The following is a 16,809-nucleotide window of genomic DNA, read 5'->3' as shown; positions in this document are numbered from 1 at the left end:
TATCCCTCCCCTTGTAGGGACCCCAGGCTGGGAGATCCTGTTTATTCCTGAGCGTGGGCTCTCCAGTGAGTCTGCAGCAGATCTAGCTTCCAGACCCTCTCCTAAGAGGAGTTCAAGGACACATGTTTAGCGAGCACCTACTGGGTGCCAATTACTACTCTGGACACTGGAGAAAATTGGTGCCCATGCCACCTCCCTCAGGTGGCTTACATTTCAATGACTAGACAATAAGCAATAAACAAATAAGTAAACAATAAATAGGTAAACAAACAAGCAAACAAGAGTATTAGCAAGAGTGATAGGGCTATGAAGGAAATAAAATGAGGTGATGGGATGATAGAAATGGTGGGACCCATTTGAGTTTTTTTTTTTTGCTGCCTCTTTAGTCTCTAGAAGAGTCCTCCGGTTTTCTCTCCACCAACATTTATCATGAAGAATTTCAAACATACAGAAAAGTTGAAATAATTTTACAGTGAACACCCATATATCCACCACCTAGATTCTACCATTAACTTTTTTTTTTTTTTTTTTTTTGGCTGCGCCATGTGCCATGTGGGATCTTAGTTCCCTGACCGGGGATTGAACCCGTGCCCCCTGCATTGGAAGCTTGGAATCTTAACCACTGGACTGGCAGGGAATTCCCTACCATTAACGTTTTGACTGTACTTGCTTTATCACATAGCCATCCATCTATTCATCCATTAATCCATTTTTATTTTTAAAGTATTTCAAAGTAATCTGCAGACATCAGGAGAATTGGTGGTGGTGAGGATGTAAATTGGTCATGGGAAAGAGATCTCTGAAGAGATTACATTTGAATTAAGAATTGAATGAAAAGATGGGATCAGCCATGGAAGGGGAAAAGAGTGCAAAGGCCAAGGGGCTGGAATGAGGTGGTATGTTGGAAGAAGAGAAAATTCATTATTGAGGCTAAAAGACAAGCGTGGTCAGGGATGAGGTCAAGAGGTGGGCAGGGGCCAGAGCTCACAGGGCCAGATATGCTCTGTGAGTGAGGCTGTCACTGCCTGGGCTCAGGCTCTTTGTTTCTCCATCTCTGTATACCTTTGTGTCTCTTATTATTAACTTCTCACCGCCCCGGCCCCTTCCACTCCCGTCCACCCCAGGGCTGCCCTCACCCTCTTTCCCCTTCGCCTCCATCTTGTTCTGACATTTACCATCTGTGTGACCTTAGGCAAGTGACTAAACCTCTCTGTGGCTCAATTTTCTTCATCTGTAAAATGGGGATAATAATGCGACTTCCTCATCTGGCTGCTGTGAAGAGTGAATGGAGTCATATATGTGAAGCCCTTAGATCCATTCCTGGTACACAGTAGTGTTGGACACGTGTCCACTTTTGCTGTTGCTGTTATTATTCTCCCACATCTGTCCTCCCAGCCCTGATCCTCCACATCCTGGCAGGGAGCACCAAATACCAGGGTGAGAGGTGGGGATGGTGCCTGGGTGGTGGTGGTAATGGTGGTGGTGATGGTGAAATCTAAAGACTAGGGGGTGGGAGGTGGGATTGTGAGTGTCCCCAGGGGGATCTAATGGTTGTGAGTGGTTCACTAGAGCTTCACTAGAGGGAGGTTCACTAGAGGGAAGCTCCGCAGAGATGCCCTTGATCTGGGGGGCAGGGCAAGCTCCATGTGATGATGTGGCTAGGAAGAATTTAGGGAAGGGGTTTAGGGGAAGACCTTGGAATCCAAATGGGATTCAAAATGGGAAGGATTTGGGCCACCAGGAAGCTGGGGAATTGCAATAAGACAGATTTTGAGGGGAGGACTTGCTGGGTTTAGGGGCCAGTGAATATCTCAAAAAGAGGTGGGAAGTGGCCTGAGATACTCAGTGGGAGAGGGGCTGGGGGTCAGCTATTCGATAGGAGTTGGGCAAAGGGGTCTGAACAAGGAAGGAACACGGCATTCTGGACTCCACAGAAGTCACAGGGAGGGGGAAGGGTCTTCAGGGTTCAAGAGAGAGAATAGGAATGGGGAGGAGGCTGGGTCCTCAGGAGGGCAGCACTGGTGGGGAGGATGATCAAGAATCTGGGGCAAATTGGGCATTTTGTAAACCAAGGGGTGCCTTGGAGGGGAGGACGGTCTGGGATCTAATGGGGGTAATCAGGAACGTTTAGGGTCTCCCATGGGGGTAAGAGACATATTTGGGCCTCCTAGATGTTAGACGTGGTCTGGAGTTCCTATTGGGGGCAGGGAATTGTTTGAGGTCGAGAGGTTAGAAGGACATAGGGGGTCCCCAGGAAGGAGTGGGATATGGTTTGTGGTCCTGAGTGGCTGTAGAACATGGTTTGGGTCCCCAAAGGGAGTAAGGCACGATCTGGGGTCTCCCTGGATGTTGACATATGGTCTGAATCTTCTCTGGATGTTGGGGTGTGATCTGGGGGCCCTGAGTGATGGGGTGTGGTCTGGGGTCCACCTGAATGTTGGGGTATGACTTAAGGTCCCTGATGGGGGTGCTGTGGATCGCCTTGGATGCTGGGATGTGGTCTGGGGTCCCCTTAGATTTGGGGGTACAGACTAAGGTCCCTGATGGGTTTGGGGCAGAGTCTGAGGTCCCCAAGGAGAGTAGGACATGATTTGTGGTCCTGGGTGGCTGAGGAACATGGTCTGGGTTCTCAAAGGAGGTAAGGTATGATCTGGAGTCCCCCTGGGTATTGGGACACGATCCGACGTCTCCACTGGGGCTTCAAGGGTTCCCCATGCCAGTCGGGGCGTGGTCTGGTGGTCTCCGGGGAAGCCGGCAGGGCTGGAGGTGGGGCTGGGGAGGGGTTGGGGGCGGGCCGGCAACTCCGCAGGGGAGAGGGGTCTGCGGCGGGCCCAGGGGCGAGGGTCGGGGGCGTGTGGCCGCCCTGCCCGGCCCCCCCGGTCGGCGTCCCCTCCCCGCTTGCGGCGGTGTTGGCGGCGGGGCTCCGGCGGCGGGCGGTGCGGAGGGCGGAGCTCGGCGGCGGCTCGGGAGGGAGGGTGGGAGGCGGGAGGGAGGCGGCCCCGCGGCACCGCGCCCCCTCCCCCGGCCCTCCCCCCACCATGGCGCGGAGCGAGGCAGCGGCGGCGGCGGGGCCGGGCCCGGGGCCCCCCCTTGACTGGGTGAGCGCGGCCCGCAGCGGCCGGGGAGGCGGCGGGCGGGGGCGCCGGTGTGAGCGCCGGTGTGAGCGTGCGAGCGTGTGAGTGTGTGTCCGCGGCGCTGCGGCGGGCCCGGCGTGCGCTCGCGCGGCCCTCTGTGTGCCCGGCGCCGGCGTGTGCGGCGCCCTGCTTGTGTGGCCATCCGGGTGTGTGCCGGGTGTCGAGCCGAGGTGCTGTGTCCTGCCGTGCGTGTGTGTCCCCCGGGTGGCCGCCCCTCCTGCTGTGTGTCTGGGGGGCTGTCGCGCGCCCATCGGAGGGGCTGTGTGCAGGTGTGTGTGCGTGGGTTGTGTGCCCAGGTGTGAGTCCCCCACCCCACCCCCCCGCAGCTAGTGTGTTCGCGCGGCTAGCTGCGTTGGGTGTTTGTGTCCGGGTTGGATGTCCATCCCAGGGTCTGTGTAGCCGGGTGTGCCCTCTTGGGTGTCCATTTGTGCGTGTGTGTGTGTGTGTGTCTGCGGGTTGTATGTCTCCGAGGGTGTGTGTCTGTGCGTCCATGTCAGGTTCCCGGCGGGGGCTGGGGCTCAGCGCCTCGTGGGGCCAGGCCTCTGTGTGGGTTTGGGGGAGGGGAGTTTGCCGCTCCCTCGGTCCATGTCAACTCCGGTGGGGGGGTCCTCGGCGGTCCTTGGGGGAGACGGCCATGTCTTCCCCTTCCCGGTGGCTGGGTGGGGGGGATGGGCAGCCGGTAGGTGGACAGATGGAGGGATGAGAGGCCGAGGGATGGACAGATGGGCCCTAGGGGAGGGACGCAGACCCGGCCCTTTCCCACCCATCCCACCCCAATCCCCCACCGGCCAGATCTCCGCAGATGGGGCCGGAGTTGCCTGCATCCAGATAGCCAGGCTGAGGTACCTTGGGCTGCTGGTGGGAGGATTGCCTTGGACCAATGCTCTACGACTCAGGCCCCCAACCCTCTGAGATTCGACCTGCTGAACTCTGACCTGGCTGGGGAGGGGTTGTGCTGGGAGGGAGGGATGTTAGGATTTCTTTGGCCTGGGAAGTAGGTGGGGCGGGGGTGCCTCAGGGCTGGGAGGCATGTGTGTCCATGACTGTGTGTGAGTGGGATTCTCTGCTTATCTGTTGACTGTGCCACTGTGGTTCAGTATTTTGTGTGTATTTGTAAGTGTGTAAATCCCTCACAGGGCAGTTGTGTGAGCATGTCTGTTATGAGTGAACATCTGGGAGTGTCTGTGCAAAGGTGGATCTTTCTGTACCTGTGTGCTTGTTTGAGTATGTATCAGCCTTGTAAGTGTCTGTGCACGTGTGGTTCTGTGTATGTGTGTGAGGTGTGTATTCGCAAGTGTGTGCATTTGTGCATCTGTTGGTGTAGTAATGTATCAGCTTTGTGACCATGCATCATGGGGATATGTGAAGTTGCATGAGTGTGTTTGGGCATTTAAGAGCATGCACCTGTGTATCTTTGTGCGAGTGAGCATCTGTTATATGTGTGTGCCCCTGTGTGTTGGTGAGTGTGCAAGGGTAGATCTGTTATAGGTGCACGCACCTGGGGACACGTGGGTTTCACTGTTGTGTGTGTGCATCTGTGTGTGAGTGTACAAGGGAAAAGGCAATATTGTATGTGTGGTTGTGTGTCGGTGTGTCAACCTTGAGGGTATGTGTCTATACTGTGAGTCCATTTTTGTGTTCACGTTGGTCTCTGGGGGTGGGGTTGTATATGTTCAAATACATATATTCAGGATGATATGCACACATGTGCCTGTGTCCTTGACACAAGGCTGACCCCACTTATGGGCCCAGTGAATTGGGGCCCATGTGGCATGACCTGTAGTATGCTGGGATCCATGGATACAAGTGTGCCCACATCCTGGACCAAGAGCCTATTGAGGGCAGGGGGCACACAGATCATGCTGCTGTGTCCATGGAAATCCAGATGGAGAGTCGTGGGTTGTGGGCCCATGTGGGTTTTGGCATGTCCACACATGTTGGTGTGACAGTGGTGTGATGGTGAAGATGGGAATCTCTGGTCCTCCCCCATCTCCTGGTACTGTTCAGGTCTTTGAAGCTGGGGGACTGGGATGTGGATTCTGGAAGGAGGAGGCTGGGAGCCTAGAATCCTGGGTTTGAAGGAGAAGAGGGCTGGGGGGCCAGAGTCCTGCGTCTTGAGAAAGGAAGGAACTGAGACCTGGACTCTTGAATCTGAGGGAAGGGGAGGGTGGGGTTCTTAGCCTCTTGAACCCCCAGAGGACAAAGGACAAAAGTCCTAGACTCTTGGATTTTGGAGGGTGAACAGTCTTAGGCCCAGACGCCTTGGTTTCCAGAGGTGACTTCCTGGGTCCACCTGAGACTATGCAGAATCTGCAGCAGGAGAGCTGAGAGAGTGATCACACCAGGGACTTCCTTGGCTGAGATGGTCTCTGAGTCAGGTCTCCGGAAAAGAGCCAGAAGAATGTTAACAGTGTGGTTTTGTTCCTTTGCAGGTACTGGCCCAGGCCCTGATTCCCTGAAGAGAGGTGAGTGGGGGTCCCACAGGCTGGGGAGAGGGATGTGGAGTGACTGGGCTTGTTCTGAGCCAGCTGGAGGCCTGGAGCACTGCCTTGTATGGATTCAGTGGCGGGTATGGCAGGGACCAGGTGCCCCCCAGGCTGGGGGGTAGTGACAAGGTCGGGAACATCGTGTTTGGGTAAGGGCTCGAAAGAACCATGGCATGGGTGGTAGGTGGCGGTCTCAGACCTGGAGCCATCCCCTTTCAGGATGAGTCAAGTGGTCGGGAAAGGGAAGTTTCCACATATCAGTAAAGGATGCAAAAGAGGTTCCTGACATGATATGACCCTGCATTTGAAGAGGGGCATGGATATGGTTTACCATTTTGTGTGTGTATGTGCATGTACGTGGGAAAATCTCCTGATAGTCAGACCTGCTGGTGGCTGAGAAAAAGCCAGAGAAAATGATAATTTAACGCTAATAGCAGCTAACATTTATATAGTGTTTACTCTGTCAGCAACTACTCTAAGCGTGTTACAGTGTATTATCTCATCTCATCCTCACAATAATCCTATGAGGCAGGTGCTATCATCCTTGTTTTACAGATGAACACACTGAGGCACAAAGAGAGGAAGTCACCTGATTCAAGTCACACAGCAGGGAATTGGGGTGTGAACCTGGAAAGGTTGGGGCCAGATTCTGTCCGGCAAGGCTGCACTGCCTCTCGATGAATGTTAGCTGTTTTCAGTGTTATTATTACAGTTTCAACTTGAGTCCCACCCAAGCTGTGGGACTTCCCGTTGCATAGATTGTGGTTCTGAGCCCTAGAGACCCTACTGCCAAGCAGGTACAGAGCTGGGCCTCCTACCTTGGGAGCGCCACCTCCCAGGCCAGGGTTTTCTGTCCGATGTAGAGCAGTGTCCTGGAGGGAGTGCAAGATGAATTAGTGAGGGACCTCAGAGATGGTGGGATGCCCTGACTTTGCCTTTTTCTCTCTTCAGCCCCATCACCGTCTCCCTCAGTCTCTCTCTTTCTTCCCGTCTTTATCTGTCTCTATAACACTCTTAGTTTCTCTTCCTGTCTCTCCCCCTCTCCATCTCTGTGTCTCACTCTCTCTTTTCTGTGTGTGTCTCCTCCACCCAGTTTTTCTGTCTCTCTTTGCTTCAGTCTTACTGTATCTTCACCTTTCTTTCAGATTCTTTCTCTTGTTGTCTCTTTGTCTCTCTCTCTGAATCTGTCTCTCTGTAACTGTGGGTCCATCTCTCCCTCCCCCTCGTCTCTCTCTGTCTCTTGGTCCCTTCTCTGTGTCCACAGTCCCCTCCCCATGGGCCAAAGGATCAAGGCCACATCAGGCCACAGGCCCCAAATGCAGATTCCTGGGAGGTGGGCCAGCAGGGACTGGGGCATGGGGTGGGGTGAAAACAGTTTCAGGGACCCCCCCCCTTCCCATCCTTTTCTCTTCACCCCCCACCCACCCTGTGTTGTGATGGGAGCTGACATGTCGTGGGCTGCAGCTGCCGCAGGGGGAATCCCCGCCGGAAGGTTTTGCCTGGAGCAGAGGCACAGCCTGATTTTGTGTGTGTGTGTGTGTGTGTGTGTGTGTGTGTGTGTGTAGGCATATATGGGGCCTTGTGTTGTGCCCATTAATGTGAGCATGAAAGTCTGCCCCCTGCGTGGGAGCTCAGCAGAGCCCAGGATGAAACCAGGCTCAGAGAAAGACTTCTCAAGACTGAGCAGGGAGACTGATGTGTTTTTCTCAGCCCCTTCCACCTTCAGACCCCCTCTGCTACAGCCAGAGGTTGGGGGCGGGGCATGTATTACCCTTAACATTTACTGAATACTTACTGTGTGCCAGGCCCCATGCTCAGTGACCCCTATGAATGAGTTCACTGAACCCTTGCAGCAACCCAATGAAGACAGTACAATTATCAGACCATTTTACAAATCAGGAAATTATGGCCTAGTTAGGGAAAATCATTGGTTTGGGGTCACAGAGCTAGCAAGTTGGGGAAGCCAGGACTTGAACCTGAGTCTATTTGATCTCAAAGCCCTTGCTCTTAATAATAGTGCACATTTCTATGTCTGGCACATATTGGACGTGATGATAATAATAATAATTATCCACATATATGTATTGAACACATTTTATGTGCTGGGCACTATTCTGAGTATACCATGCTCATTAATCCATTTAATCCTCACAGAGGTAAGGCCTGTTTTTATCTCCATTTTACAGATGAAGAAACCGAGATTCAGAGAGGTTCAGACACTTGCCCGAGGTCACACAGCTAGTAAGTGTCAGAGCTGGAATTTGAACCCAGGGAGTATGGCTTTGAAATCCATGACTTTAAGCCCTAGTCAGCAGTGATTTTTCAAAATATATCGTGGGTAGTGGAAGACCCAGGCTGGGCCAGATGACATCCCTCTGGTTGGGAGATTATAAGAGGTCTGGGAGCTCCTAGAAGAGGGGCAGAGGTGGGGGTAGGACACTCAGAGGTGGGGCAGTGGTAATTTACCAAGCAGCATGGAAATACTGTTACCTGTTAACAAGTGCATGCCAGCTGATGATCAGTCTTGTCACTGTCCTATAGGACCCGCTTGTCAGGAAGGGAGGGATCTGGGTCGGACTACTAGCAGGAAATCCCAGGGTGGCCAGGCTGGTGGTCAAGCCCTACGCCTGGGTGACCCTTCTCCTTCCTTGCAGATCTCACCTCCCACTCCTCCCATCTTCCCCCTGCACCATGGCTCCGGGCCCATTCTCCTCGGCGCTCCTCTCGCTGCCGCCTGCTGCCCTGCCCTTTCTGCTGCTCCTCTGGGCGGGGGCATCTCGAGGCCAGCCCTGCCCCGGCCGCTGCATCTGCCAGAACGTGGCGCCCACGCTGACCATGCTGTGCGCCAAGACCGGCTTGCTCTTTGTGCCGCCGGCCATCGACCGGCGCGTGGTGGAGCTGCGGCTCACCGACAACTTCATCGCGGCCGTCCGCCGCCGAGACTTCGCCAACATGACCAGCCTGGTGCACCTCACCCTCTCCCGAAACACCATCGGCCAGGTGGCGGCCGGCGCCTTTGCAGACCTCCGCGCCCTCCGCGCCCTGCACCTCGACAGCAACCGCTTGGCGGAGGTCCGGGGCGACCAGCTCCGCGGCTTGGGCAACCTCCGCCACCTGATCCTCGGCAACAACCAGATCCGCCGGGTGGAGTCGGCCGCCTTCGACGCCTTTCTCTCCACCGTGGAGGACCTGGATCTGTCCTACAACAACTTGGAGGCCCTGCCGTGGGAGGCCGTAGGCCAGATGGTGAACCTAAACACCCTCACGCTGGACCACAACCTGATCGACCACATCGCCGAAGGTACCTTCGTGCAGCTTCACAAACTGGTTCGCCTGGACATGACCTCCAACCGCCTGCATAAACTGCCCCCTGATGGGCTCTTCCTCAGGTCCCAAGGCCCCGGGCCAAAGCCACCCACGCCGCTCACGGTCAGCTTCGGCGGCAACCCCCTGCACTGCAACTGCGAGCTGCTCTGGCTGCGGCGGCTGACGAGGGAGGATGACCTGGAGACGTGCGCCACCCCTGAGCACCTCACCGACCGCTACTTCTGGTCCATCCCCGAGGAGGAGTTCCTGTGTGAACCTCCATTGATCACTCGGCAGGCAGGCGGCCGGGCCCTGGTGGTGGAGGGCCAGGCGGTCAGCCTGCGGTGCCGCGCTGTGGGTGACCCTGAGCCGGTGGTGCATTGGGTGGCACCTGATGGGCGGTTGCTGGGGAACTCGAGCCGGACCCGGGTCCGGGGGGATGGGACACTGGATGTAACCATCACCACCTTGCGGGACAGTGGCACGTTCACTTGCATCGCCTCCAACGCCGCCGGGGAAGCCACGGCACCGGTGGAGGTGTGCGTGGTGCCTCTGCCTCTGATGGCGCCCCCACCGGCCGCCCCGCCGCCTCTCACCGAGCCTGGCTCCTCGGACATCGCCACGCCTGGCCGACCTGGTGCCAATGAATCTGGGGCTGAGCGCCGGCTTGTGGCTGCCGAGCTCACCTCCAGCTCCGTGCTCATCCGCTGGCCAGCCCAGAGGCCCGTGCCTGGCATCCGCATGTACCAGGTCCAGTACAACAGCTCCGCAGATGACTCCCTTGTCTACAGGTGGGTGCTGCAGTCCCAGGACCTCCTCCCACCCCAGGGGCCCTCCCTCCCATCTGCCGGCTCACTAGGCCTTCTTGCTCAGCTGGGGTTCTAGATGGGTATGTAGAGTGGTCTCTGGCTCTCATTTGTCATATTTCCTTCTCTCTCTCTTTCTGTCTCACTGTCTTTGTGTTTCACGCATTTTGCATATCTTCGTTTAGCACCCACATGAGCCAGACCAGGGCTGGGCACTGGAGTTATAACTGTGAATGCGCCCAGCATGATCCCTGCTGTCATGGGGCTCATGGTCTACATCACTGCTCGCCAAAGGTGTCTGATTGTCTACCTTGTCAGTTAAACATTCTAGAGCATGAAATATACTCACATATATATATTTACAGTTACATTTATATTTGGAAATTATATACCAGTGCTACTGTATCAACACATTGGGTACATTATAGAAACAGAAAAGTATGAGAAAAAGATATAAATACAAATTATTTCCACCATCCATTGGGTTAGAAGCCATTGCCCCGGTAAGGACAGACACGTATGGTGTAGACAGATGTTAAAGAGTTACTTTCCCCCATCATCTGTTTTTCTCTTGTTCTCACCGTGTCTCTGTCTGTCTGTACCTTCTCTCCCTCCTGCCCTCATGAGGCACTAAGCCCCTGCTCTGTGCTAGGCCCTGAGCTGGGTGCAGGGGACACAGGGAGACCAAGAGAGCAGTCCCTGCCCTCAGGGAGCTCACAGCCCAGAGGGAGGAAGCAGATAGTACACGATGAATTAACAGCCTTGGCCTTGCGTTGCCTCTCCAGCTGGGTAGTTTGTGAGTGTGGCTCACAGCCACAGACCTGGCACACAGTGGGCGTTTGATAGGTGGTTGTGGACTCTGTGGACGTCTCTCCTTCATCCTGGCTCTGCCTCCCTTGGGCACACTGTAGAGTGCCCGCTGAATGCTTAATCCTGTGTTTGACTTCACTTGGGGGCGCCAGAGGGGGTGGAGCCATTTCCCCACCTGTGGGCAACCCCAGATCTTGGGGGTGCTCAGACCTGCACTGAGAAGTCTGCCTCTTGGGGTCCATCTTCACCTTGCCCAGTGTTCTTTTGGCCACGGTCCTGGCACACAGTAGGCACTTTCCCATTGTTGGTTGAATGAGTAGATGCCTCCCTTTTCTCTTGTCTCTGTCATCCTCATTTTCCTCTCTTTTTGAATCTGGTCACCAAACACTGAATAAATGCCTACTGCATGCCAGTTTCCATGCTGGGCCCAGGCCTACCGAGATGGATCAAACACTGGCCCAGTCTTACAAACATTAGGGCAAACAAATGAACAAAACAAAAAATTTATAAGGTACTACCAAGGATGCTACTCCATTCGACCTTCCCAACTCTGCTGTGAGGCAGCTATGATCTCCCCTCCCATTTTACAGACAGGGAAAGTGAGGCTCAGTTGGGGGAAGTCACTTGCTCAAGGTCACACAGAAAGAGGCAGAGCCAGGATTCTAGTTCTTACCCTTCTAACTCCTAATTCTGCCCTTTTTACATTGAACACATGTTTATCGAGCACCTACTGTTTGCCAGGCAGGGATTAGGGGAGATGGATAATACATTTCTGTAAACAGCTCTTGGTTTCTGTGATTCTCCACCTCTCTCTTTCTCTTTTCCTTCTCTCTCTAACCCATGGTCACTACATGATGGAGTGGAGGGAGGTTTACAGGTCCACAGACCCTGCATGTATGCCGACGTTGATGGCCCTCTGTCTCCAGCTAGGCAACAGACCCTGGGACTCTTCCCTTCCCTGTAGGGCCACGGTTCCAATCTTCCGTCCCCCATTGCAGGCGCCTGTGCTACGGCACTGCAGGGGTTAACTTCCTCACTGCCGCCATGGGCGGAGGTGACAACCAACCAGAAGCCTGCTCTGCTGCTTGCTTGGGTCTTACAGCCAATTAGAGACACATGGGCTCAAGCTTTCTTAAGGAGCCAGCCTCCGTCCTTGAAAAGGGGGGAGTCCCTAACAACTGGTTATTTTGGGGGAAGGAGCAAAAGGAATCCAAGGCTCTTTGAGAAGGGATGATGAGAGGAAGAGGAAGACTTACAGCCAGGGGGCCCAAGGTTGGATGGGGGTGGGGGGGGCAGTGGTCTGTGAAATGGCAGGCAGGGGCAGAGTCGGAGAGGTGGTGGGCCTTTATGAGGTGGTGAGGGCCTTACTTGAAGTCTTTCGGTGGGAGGATGGCTCTTGGTGGTGGTGGAACCTTCTGGAGGTGGAGGGACTGAGGTGGGTTTCAGGACCAGAAGATGGCCTGGCTAGAACTGAGGTGGGTTTCAGGACCAGAAGGTGGCCTGTAGACATGGGGGCATGGCCTTTAGCGGAGGTGGCGCTCCTGCAGCATAGTCCCCACGCAGATGAAGAGGCGGTTCTTGTCTCTGGTGACCCACTAAGAGCTTTGTGGGAGAGGAGAGCTTGCGAGATTGAGTGCATGCAAATCTATGTGGATGTGGCAGTCCCAGGTTAGCCGAGGCTGGACATGGAAGGGATGTGCCCAACAGAAGAGGGGCAAGGCCTAGTGGGAATGGTCTTATAGATGCGGAGGAGCACAACTGAGCCACAGCAAGCGTTACTGGCCAGCATCGTGTGGGACGCAAGCTGTTAATGAAATTATTAAGTGCCAGGCTTTGGGTATGTTAACTCATCATACTTCACGCCATCTCTATGGAGTAGGAATTGTTAATACCCCCATTTGGGGGAAATGAGTCACAGAGAGGTTAAGAAACTTGCCTGAGGTCACAGAGCTAGCAAGGAGCAGAAGAGAACTCAAACCCTGGCATCGTGGCTCTCAGACTTTGTCAGCTTAACCACTTCTCTACACTGCTGCTTATTTGAGGGCAGGGGCCCATAGCAAGAAAGGAGCATGCTTTCTTGGCTACATTTGCCCCAATTATGGATGAGACTTACCCGGGGCGGGGGGGCATAATTTAGTGACTTCAGGCAGTATAGGGGCAGGGCGTGCACAGAGTGGTTGCCTTTGTTACCTGGACACGGTGCAGGACATGCAAAGAGTGGACATGGTCCTAGGCACAGTAGGGGAACCGTCTCCAGTGGACCGTTGTGGGGTGTGGCTTGGAAGACACCTGTCAGTCAGAAAGGAAGTGGCCTTTAGCCGTGGCCCCTTAGTAGGCGGAAATATATAGTTGAGGGGCTTGGAAATTGTCCCAGAAGATAGATGCAGCTACGAGATGTGTATACCCAAGGATGTACAGATGAGGGGGAGTGGTCTGTATCATGGTTTCCCTGAAAGGACAGGAATGTGTAGAAGAGAGGACCTAGAAGAGCACCCATTGCCCCAGTAGGAGTAAGATGGGGTGTGAGGTGACCTCATTGTCCACTTGAGTGAGGGTGGGGCATGCAGGTAAGGGGGCGTGGCCTGTAGCATCCATCCCCTTAAAGGTGGGAATATGTAGTTAAGAACGCTTGAATGGCATTTGTCCTAATAGGAATGAGACACTGCTAGGGTGCATGCCCCTTGAGGGCAGGGCATAAAAACTGTAGCATTCCTCCCTGGCAGGGGCCAGGATATGTAGATGAGGGTAGATGAATGGCTAAAATTATCCTAGTAGGTGATGAGACACGGACAGGAGGTGGGTCTGAGGGTGGGGCATGCAGGTAAGGGGCGTGGGCTGTATCAAAAGTCCTGAGAGGGTTAGAATTTGTTGCTTTAATGGCTGCTGTTGTCCCAGTAGAGGGTGAGACACTGGTAGGGATGTATCGTTTGGTCCCCCCCGGGTGGGACATGCAACTGAAGCAGCGTGGTTCAGAGTGGAGCTAACCCCGCGCTGATCCCGCCCCCTCCCGCAGGATGATCCCATCCACCAGCCAGACCTTCCTGGTGAATGATCTGGCAGCGGGCCGCGCCTACGACCTGTGCGTGCTGGCCGTCTACGATGATGGGGCCACGGCGCTGCCCGCCACCCGAGTGGTGGGCTGCGTGCAGTTTACCACGGCAGGGGATCCCGCGCCCTGCCGCCCACTGAGGGCCCATTTCTTGGGCGGCACCATGATCATCGCCATCGGGGGTGTTATTGTCGCCTCCGTCCTCGTTTTCATAGTTCTGCTCATGATCCGCTACAAGGTCTACGGCGATGGGGATGGCCGCCGAGTCAAGGGCACCTCCAGGTCGCCTCCGCGGGTCAGCCACGTGTGCTCTCAGACCAACGGCGCAGGCGCAGGCGCAACGCAAGCCCCGCCCCCGCCGGCGCAAGACCGCTACGAGGCGCTGCGCGAGGTGCCAGCTTCGGCTGCTGCGGCGGTGGCTGTCGAGGCAAAGGCCGTGGCGGCGGACACGGCTTCCGCGGAACCGGAGGCGGTCCTTGGACGCTCCCTGGGTGGCTCAGCCACCTCGCTGTGCCTGCTGCCGTCCGAGGAAACCTCCGGGGAGGAGTCCCGGGCCGCTGCGGGCCCTCGGAGGAGCCGTTCTGGGGCCCTGGGACCGCTGGCTTCGGCGCCCCCCACTTTAGCTCTGGTTCCTGGGGGAGCCCCGGCCCGGCAGAGGCCGCAGCAGCGCTATTCGTTTGACGGGGACTACGGGGCGCTCTTCCAGAGCCACAGTTACCCGCGCCGCGCCCGGCGGACAAAGCGCCACCGGTCCACGCCGCACCTGGACGGGGCCGGAGGGGGCGCGGCCGGGGACGACGGAGACCTGGGGCTGGGCTCCGCCAGGGCGCGTCTGGCCTTTACCAGCACCGAGTGGATGCTGGAGAGTACCGTGTGAGCGGCGGGCGGGCGCCGGGACGCCTGGGTGCCGCGGACGATCGCCCAGCCGCCCGGACGCCGGGGCAGGACTCGGGGGACAAAGCGCCGAGCTACGACGTCGGACTGCAGGGGAGGCGTGCCCTTCTCCTCCCTGGAGGGGGTGGGCGGCCTGGGCTGCGGCTCGAGGTCACGCCCCCGCGCTCAGGGGGGTTTGAGGGCGGGCCGCCGAGCTCCTCTCCCCCACGGACTTTAAGCCCCCCTCCTGCCCCTCCCCCCGCGCGCTCGCGGACCTCGCTGGAGCCGGTGCCTTACACAGCGAAGCGCGGGGAGGGGCAGGGCCCCCCCAACACTGCAGCACTGAGACACGAGCCCCCTACCCCCGCCCGGGACCCGGGGCAGGGGCGAGGGACCCATTTCTTGTATCTGGCTGGACTAGATCCTATTCTGTCCCGCGGCGGCCTCCAAAGCCCCCACCCCCACCCCATTCAATTCCCTGGTCCCGTCGGGTCTGGCTTGGGGTGCCCCTTTCTCTGTTCCCTTCGTTTGTCTCTGTCCCGCCCTCTGTCGTCTGTGTCTTACGTCCTTCCCTGTTTGTCTCTCATTTCTCTGTCCCGTCATCTCTTCTCCCTCTGCACTCCCGTATTGCGTTGCGTCCAGCCTCCTTGTCTCTCCAGATTATATCTCCCCAGTACACATTCTCCCGGGCAGGTCCCACTGGAAGGACCAGACTCTCCCCTATTCCTTCCTCTTAACCCCCAAATAAATCCCCACATGAACAAAATCCAAAACCAAATCCCCCTCCCTACCGGAGCCGGGACCCTCTGCCGCAGGAGAATTAAACATTTTTCTGTGTCTGAGGCCGCTCTGCTGACCTCTGTGTGTGTCCATGTGTCTTGGGGAGGTTGAGGGGGAGGGTGACCTAGATTACAGCATAAGGGCTCTTAAGTGAGACTGAAGGTAGGACAGCTAACTGGGCCCAGGGAGATTTGCAGACAGTTTCCTACCCTCTGAGAGACTTAGAGGTGGGGAATATTATGTCAAAAACAAAACCAAACCCCAAACGGCACAAACAATAGCTAAGGTTTAGTGAGTGCTTGCTGTGTGCCAAGCACTTAATTCGTTTAATCCTCACAACAGCCCTAGGACATCAGTACCATTATCCCATTTTATAGATGAGTAAATTGAGGCCCAGAAGTAAAGTAACGTGTCCCAGGTCACATAACCAGAAGGTGGCAAAATTGGGATTTAAAAAGGCAGGCAGGCTTCTGAGTCTTCAGTGCTGAGCAGCTAGGAAGTGTTCATTCTACACACAGGCACTGTGCTAAGCACAGCTCATCTCTCCAGGGTCGGACGGCTGTTGGAGGCAGATGCATTTGGCCCCATTTTACAGACTGGAATCTGCACCCAAGAGCAGTGAAGTCACGTGCCCGAGGCTCCCCTGGTGAAGAAATTGGAGAGCTGGCAGTTTGACCTCAGTATCTGTTCCTCACCACTACCAAATGTAGCCTCTGATGTCTGTGTCTGGAGGCTGGGGAGTGGCCCCAAGGACCTTAGTTAGCTGAGCATATGGGTATCCAAAGCCAGCCTGGTGGGGGAGGGGACGAGGGAAAGGGCTCATTGGTCATGCTGTCTGGAATCTGAGGGCTCTTAGGTAGAGAAGGGGTCTGCTTAGGGCGCAGGGCTTGGTGTGGGGAGGGGAGTTTCTCAGGTGAGGGTGTGAGCTGTGGCTGGGGAAGGGAAGTTGTTTCGGCGGGTGGGCCCTGCAGTGAAAACTCTTTCCCGATCCTGGGGAAGAAGGAAGAAGGCCTCATGCCAGCCAGGGGCCTCCTGAGGGCTGGGGAGGAGGAGAGAAAGACAGAAATAGAAACAGAGCAGGAGGGAGGGGAATGGATCTGGGCAGACAGGGTGGGAGGCAGCAAGGACAGAGACACCAGAGAATCACAGGCCAGAATCACCCAGTGGCCTAGCCACACTTATCTATCTCAGTCATCACGACTCCTGGGTACTGAGGGCTTCCCACACACCAGGCACTGTGCTCACAAACCCTCCCTGATGCATGAATAGAGAGTGTGCAGCTCAGCCCCTGGCACATCGCACTCACAAAATGGGTTTACTCAGACAGTAAGCATGATTACATCTATACTCTGCAACAGATGTGTGCGGTGTGTGCACCCTCTTATTTATTTATTTATTTTTGGATAGGTAAGAAGTGGATTTACTTAGAGAGAAACACACTCCACAGACAGAGTGTGGGCCATCTCAGAAGGCGAGAGGCCTCGTGTACCCTCCTTTTTTAGATAAGGAAACTGAAGTTCAGAGAGGTAAGGACTTGCCCAAGATCATGCAGGCAGTAAACGGCA

At 55.7% G+C, this 16,809-nt stretch overlaps 1 protein-coding gene across 1 annotated transcript; it reads left to right on the top strand.

Annotated features, from left to right (window-relative positions):
• The first annotated feature begins 2,992 nt into the window (after window positions 1-2,992).
• LRFN1 (leucine rich repeat and fibronectin type III domain containing 1) lies at window positions 2,993-15,307 on the top strand. Its single transcript, XM_082366708.1, has 5 exons — window positions 2,993-3,098; window positions 5,567-5,599; window positions 7,807-7,861; window positions 8,275-9,717; window positions 13,556-15,307. The coding sequence occupies exons 4-5, from the start codon at window positions 8,312-8,314 to the stop codon at window positions 14,466-14,468; spliced, it is 2,319 nt and encodes a 772-aa protein (XP_082222834.1). The 5' UTR covers window positions 2,993-3,098; window positions 5,567-5,599; window positions 7,807-7,861; window positions 8,275-8,311; the 3' UTR covers window positions 14,469-15,307.
• Window positions 15,308-16,809: the final 1,502 nt, after the last annotated feature.

The sequence above is a fragment of the Balaenoptera borealis genome (genome assembly GCF_965194805.1).
Source record: "Balaenoptera borealis genome assembly, chromosome: 19".
Taxonomy (NCBI): Eukaryota; Metazoa; Chordata; class Mammalia; order Artiodactyla; family Balaenopteridae; genus Balaenoptera; species Balaenoptera borealis.
Note: the sequence above shows the minus strand (reverse complement) of the source record. Positions and strands in the feature narration are given on the sequence as shown.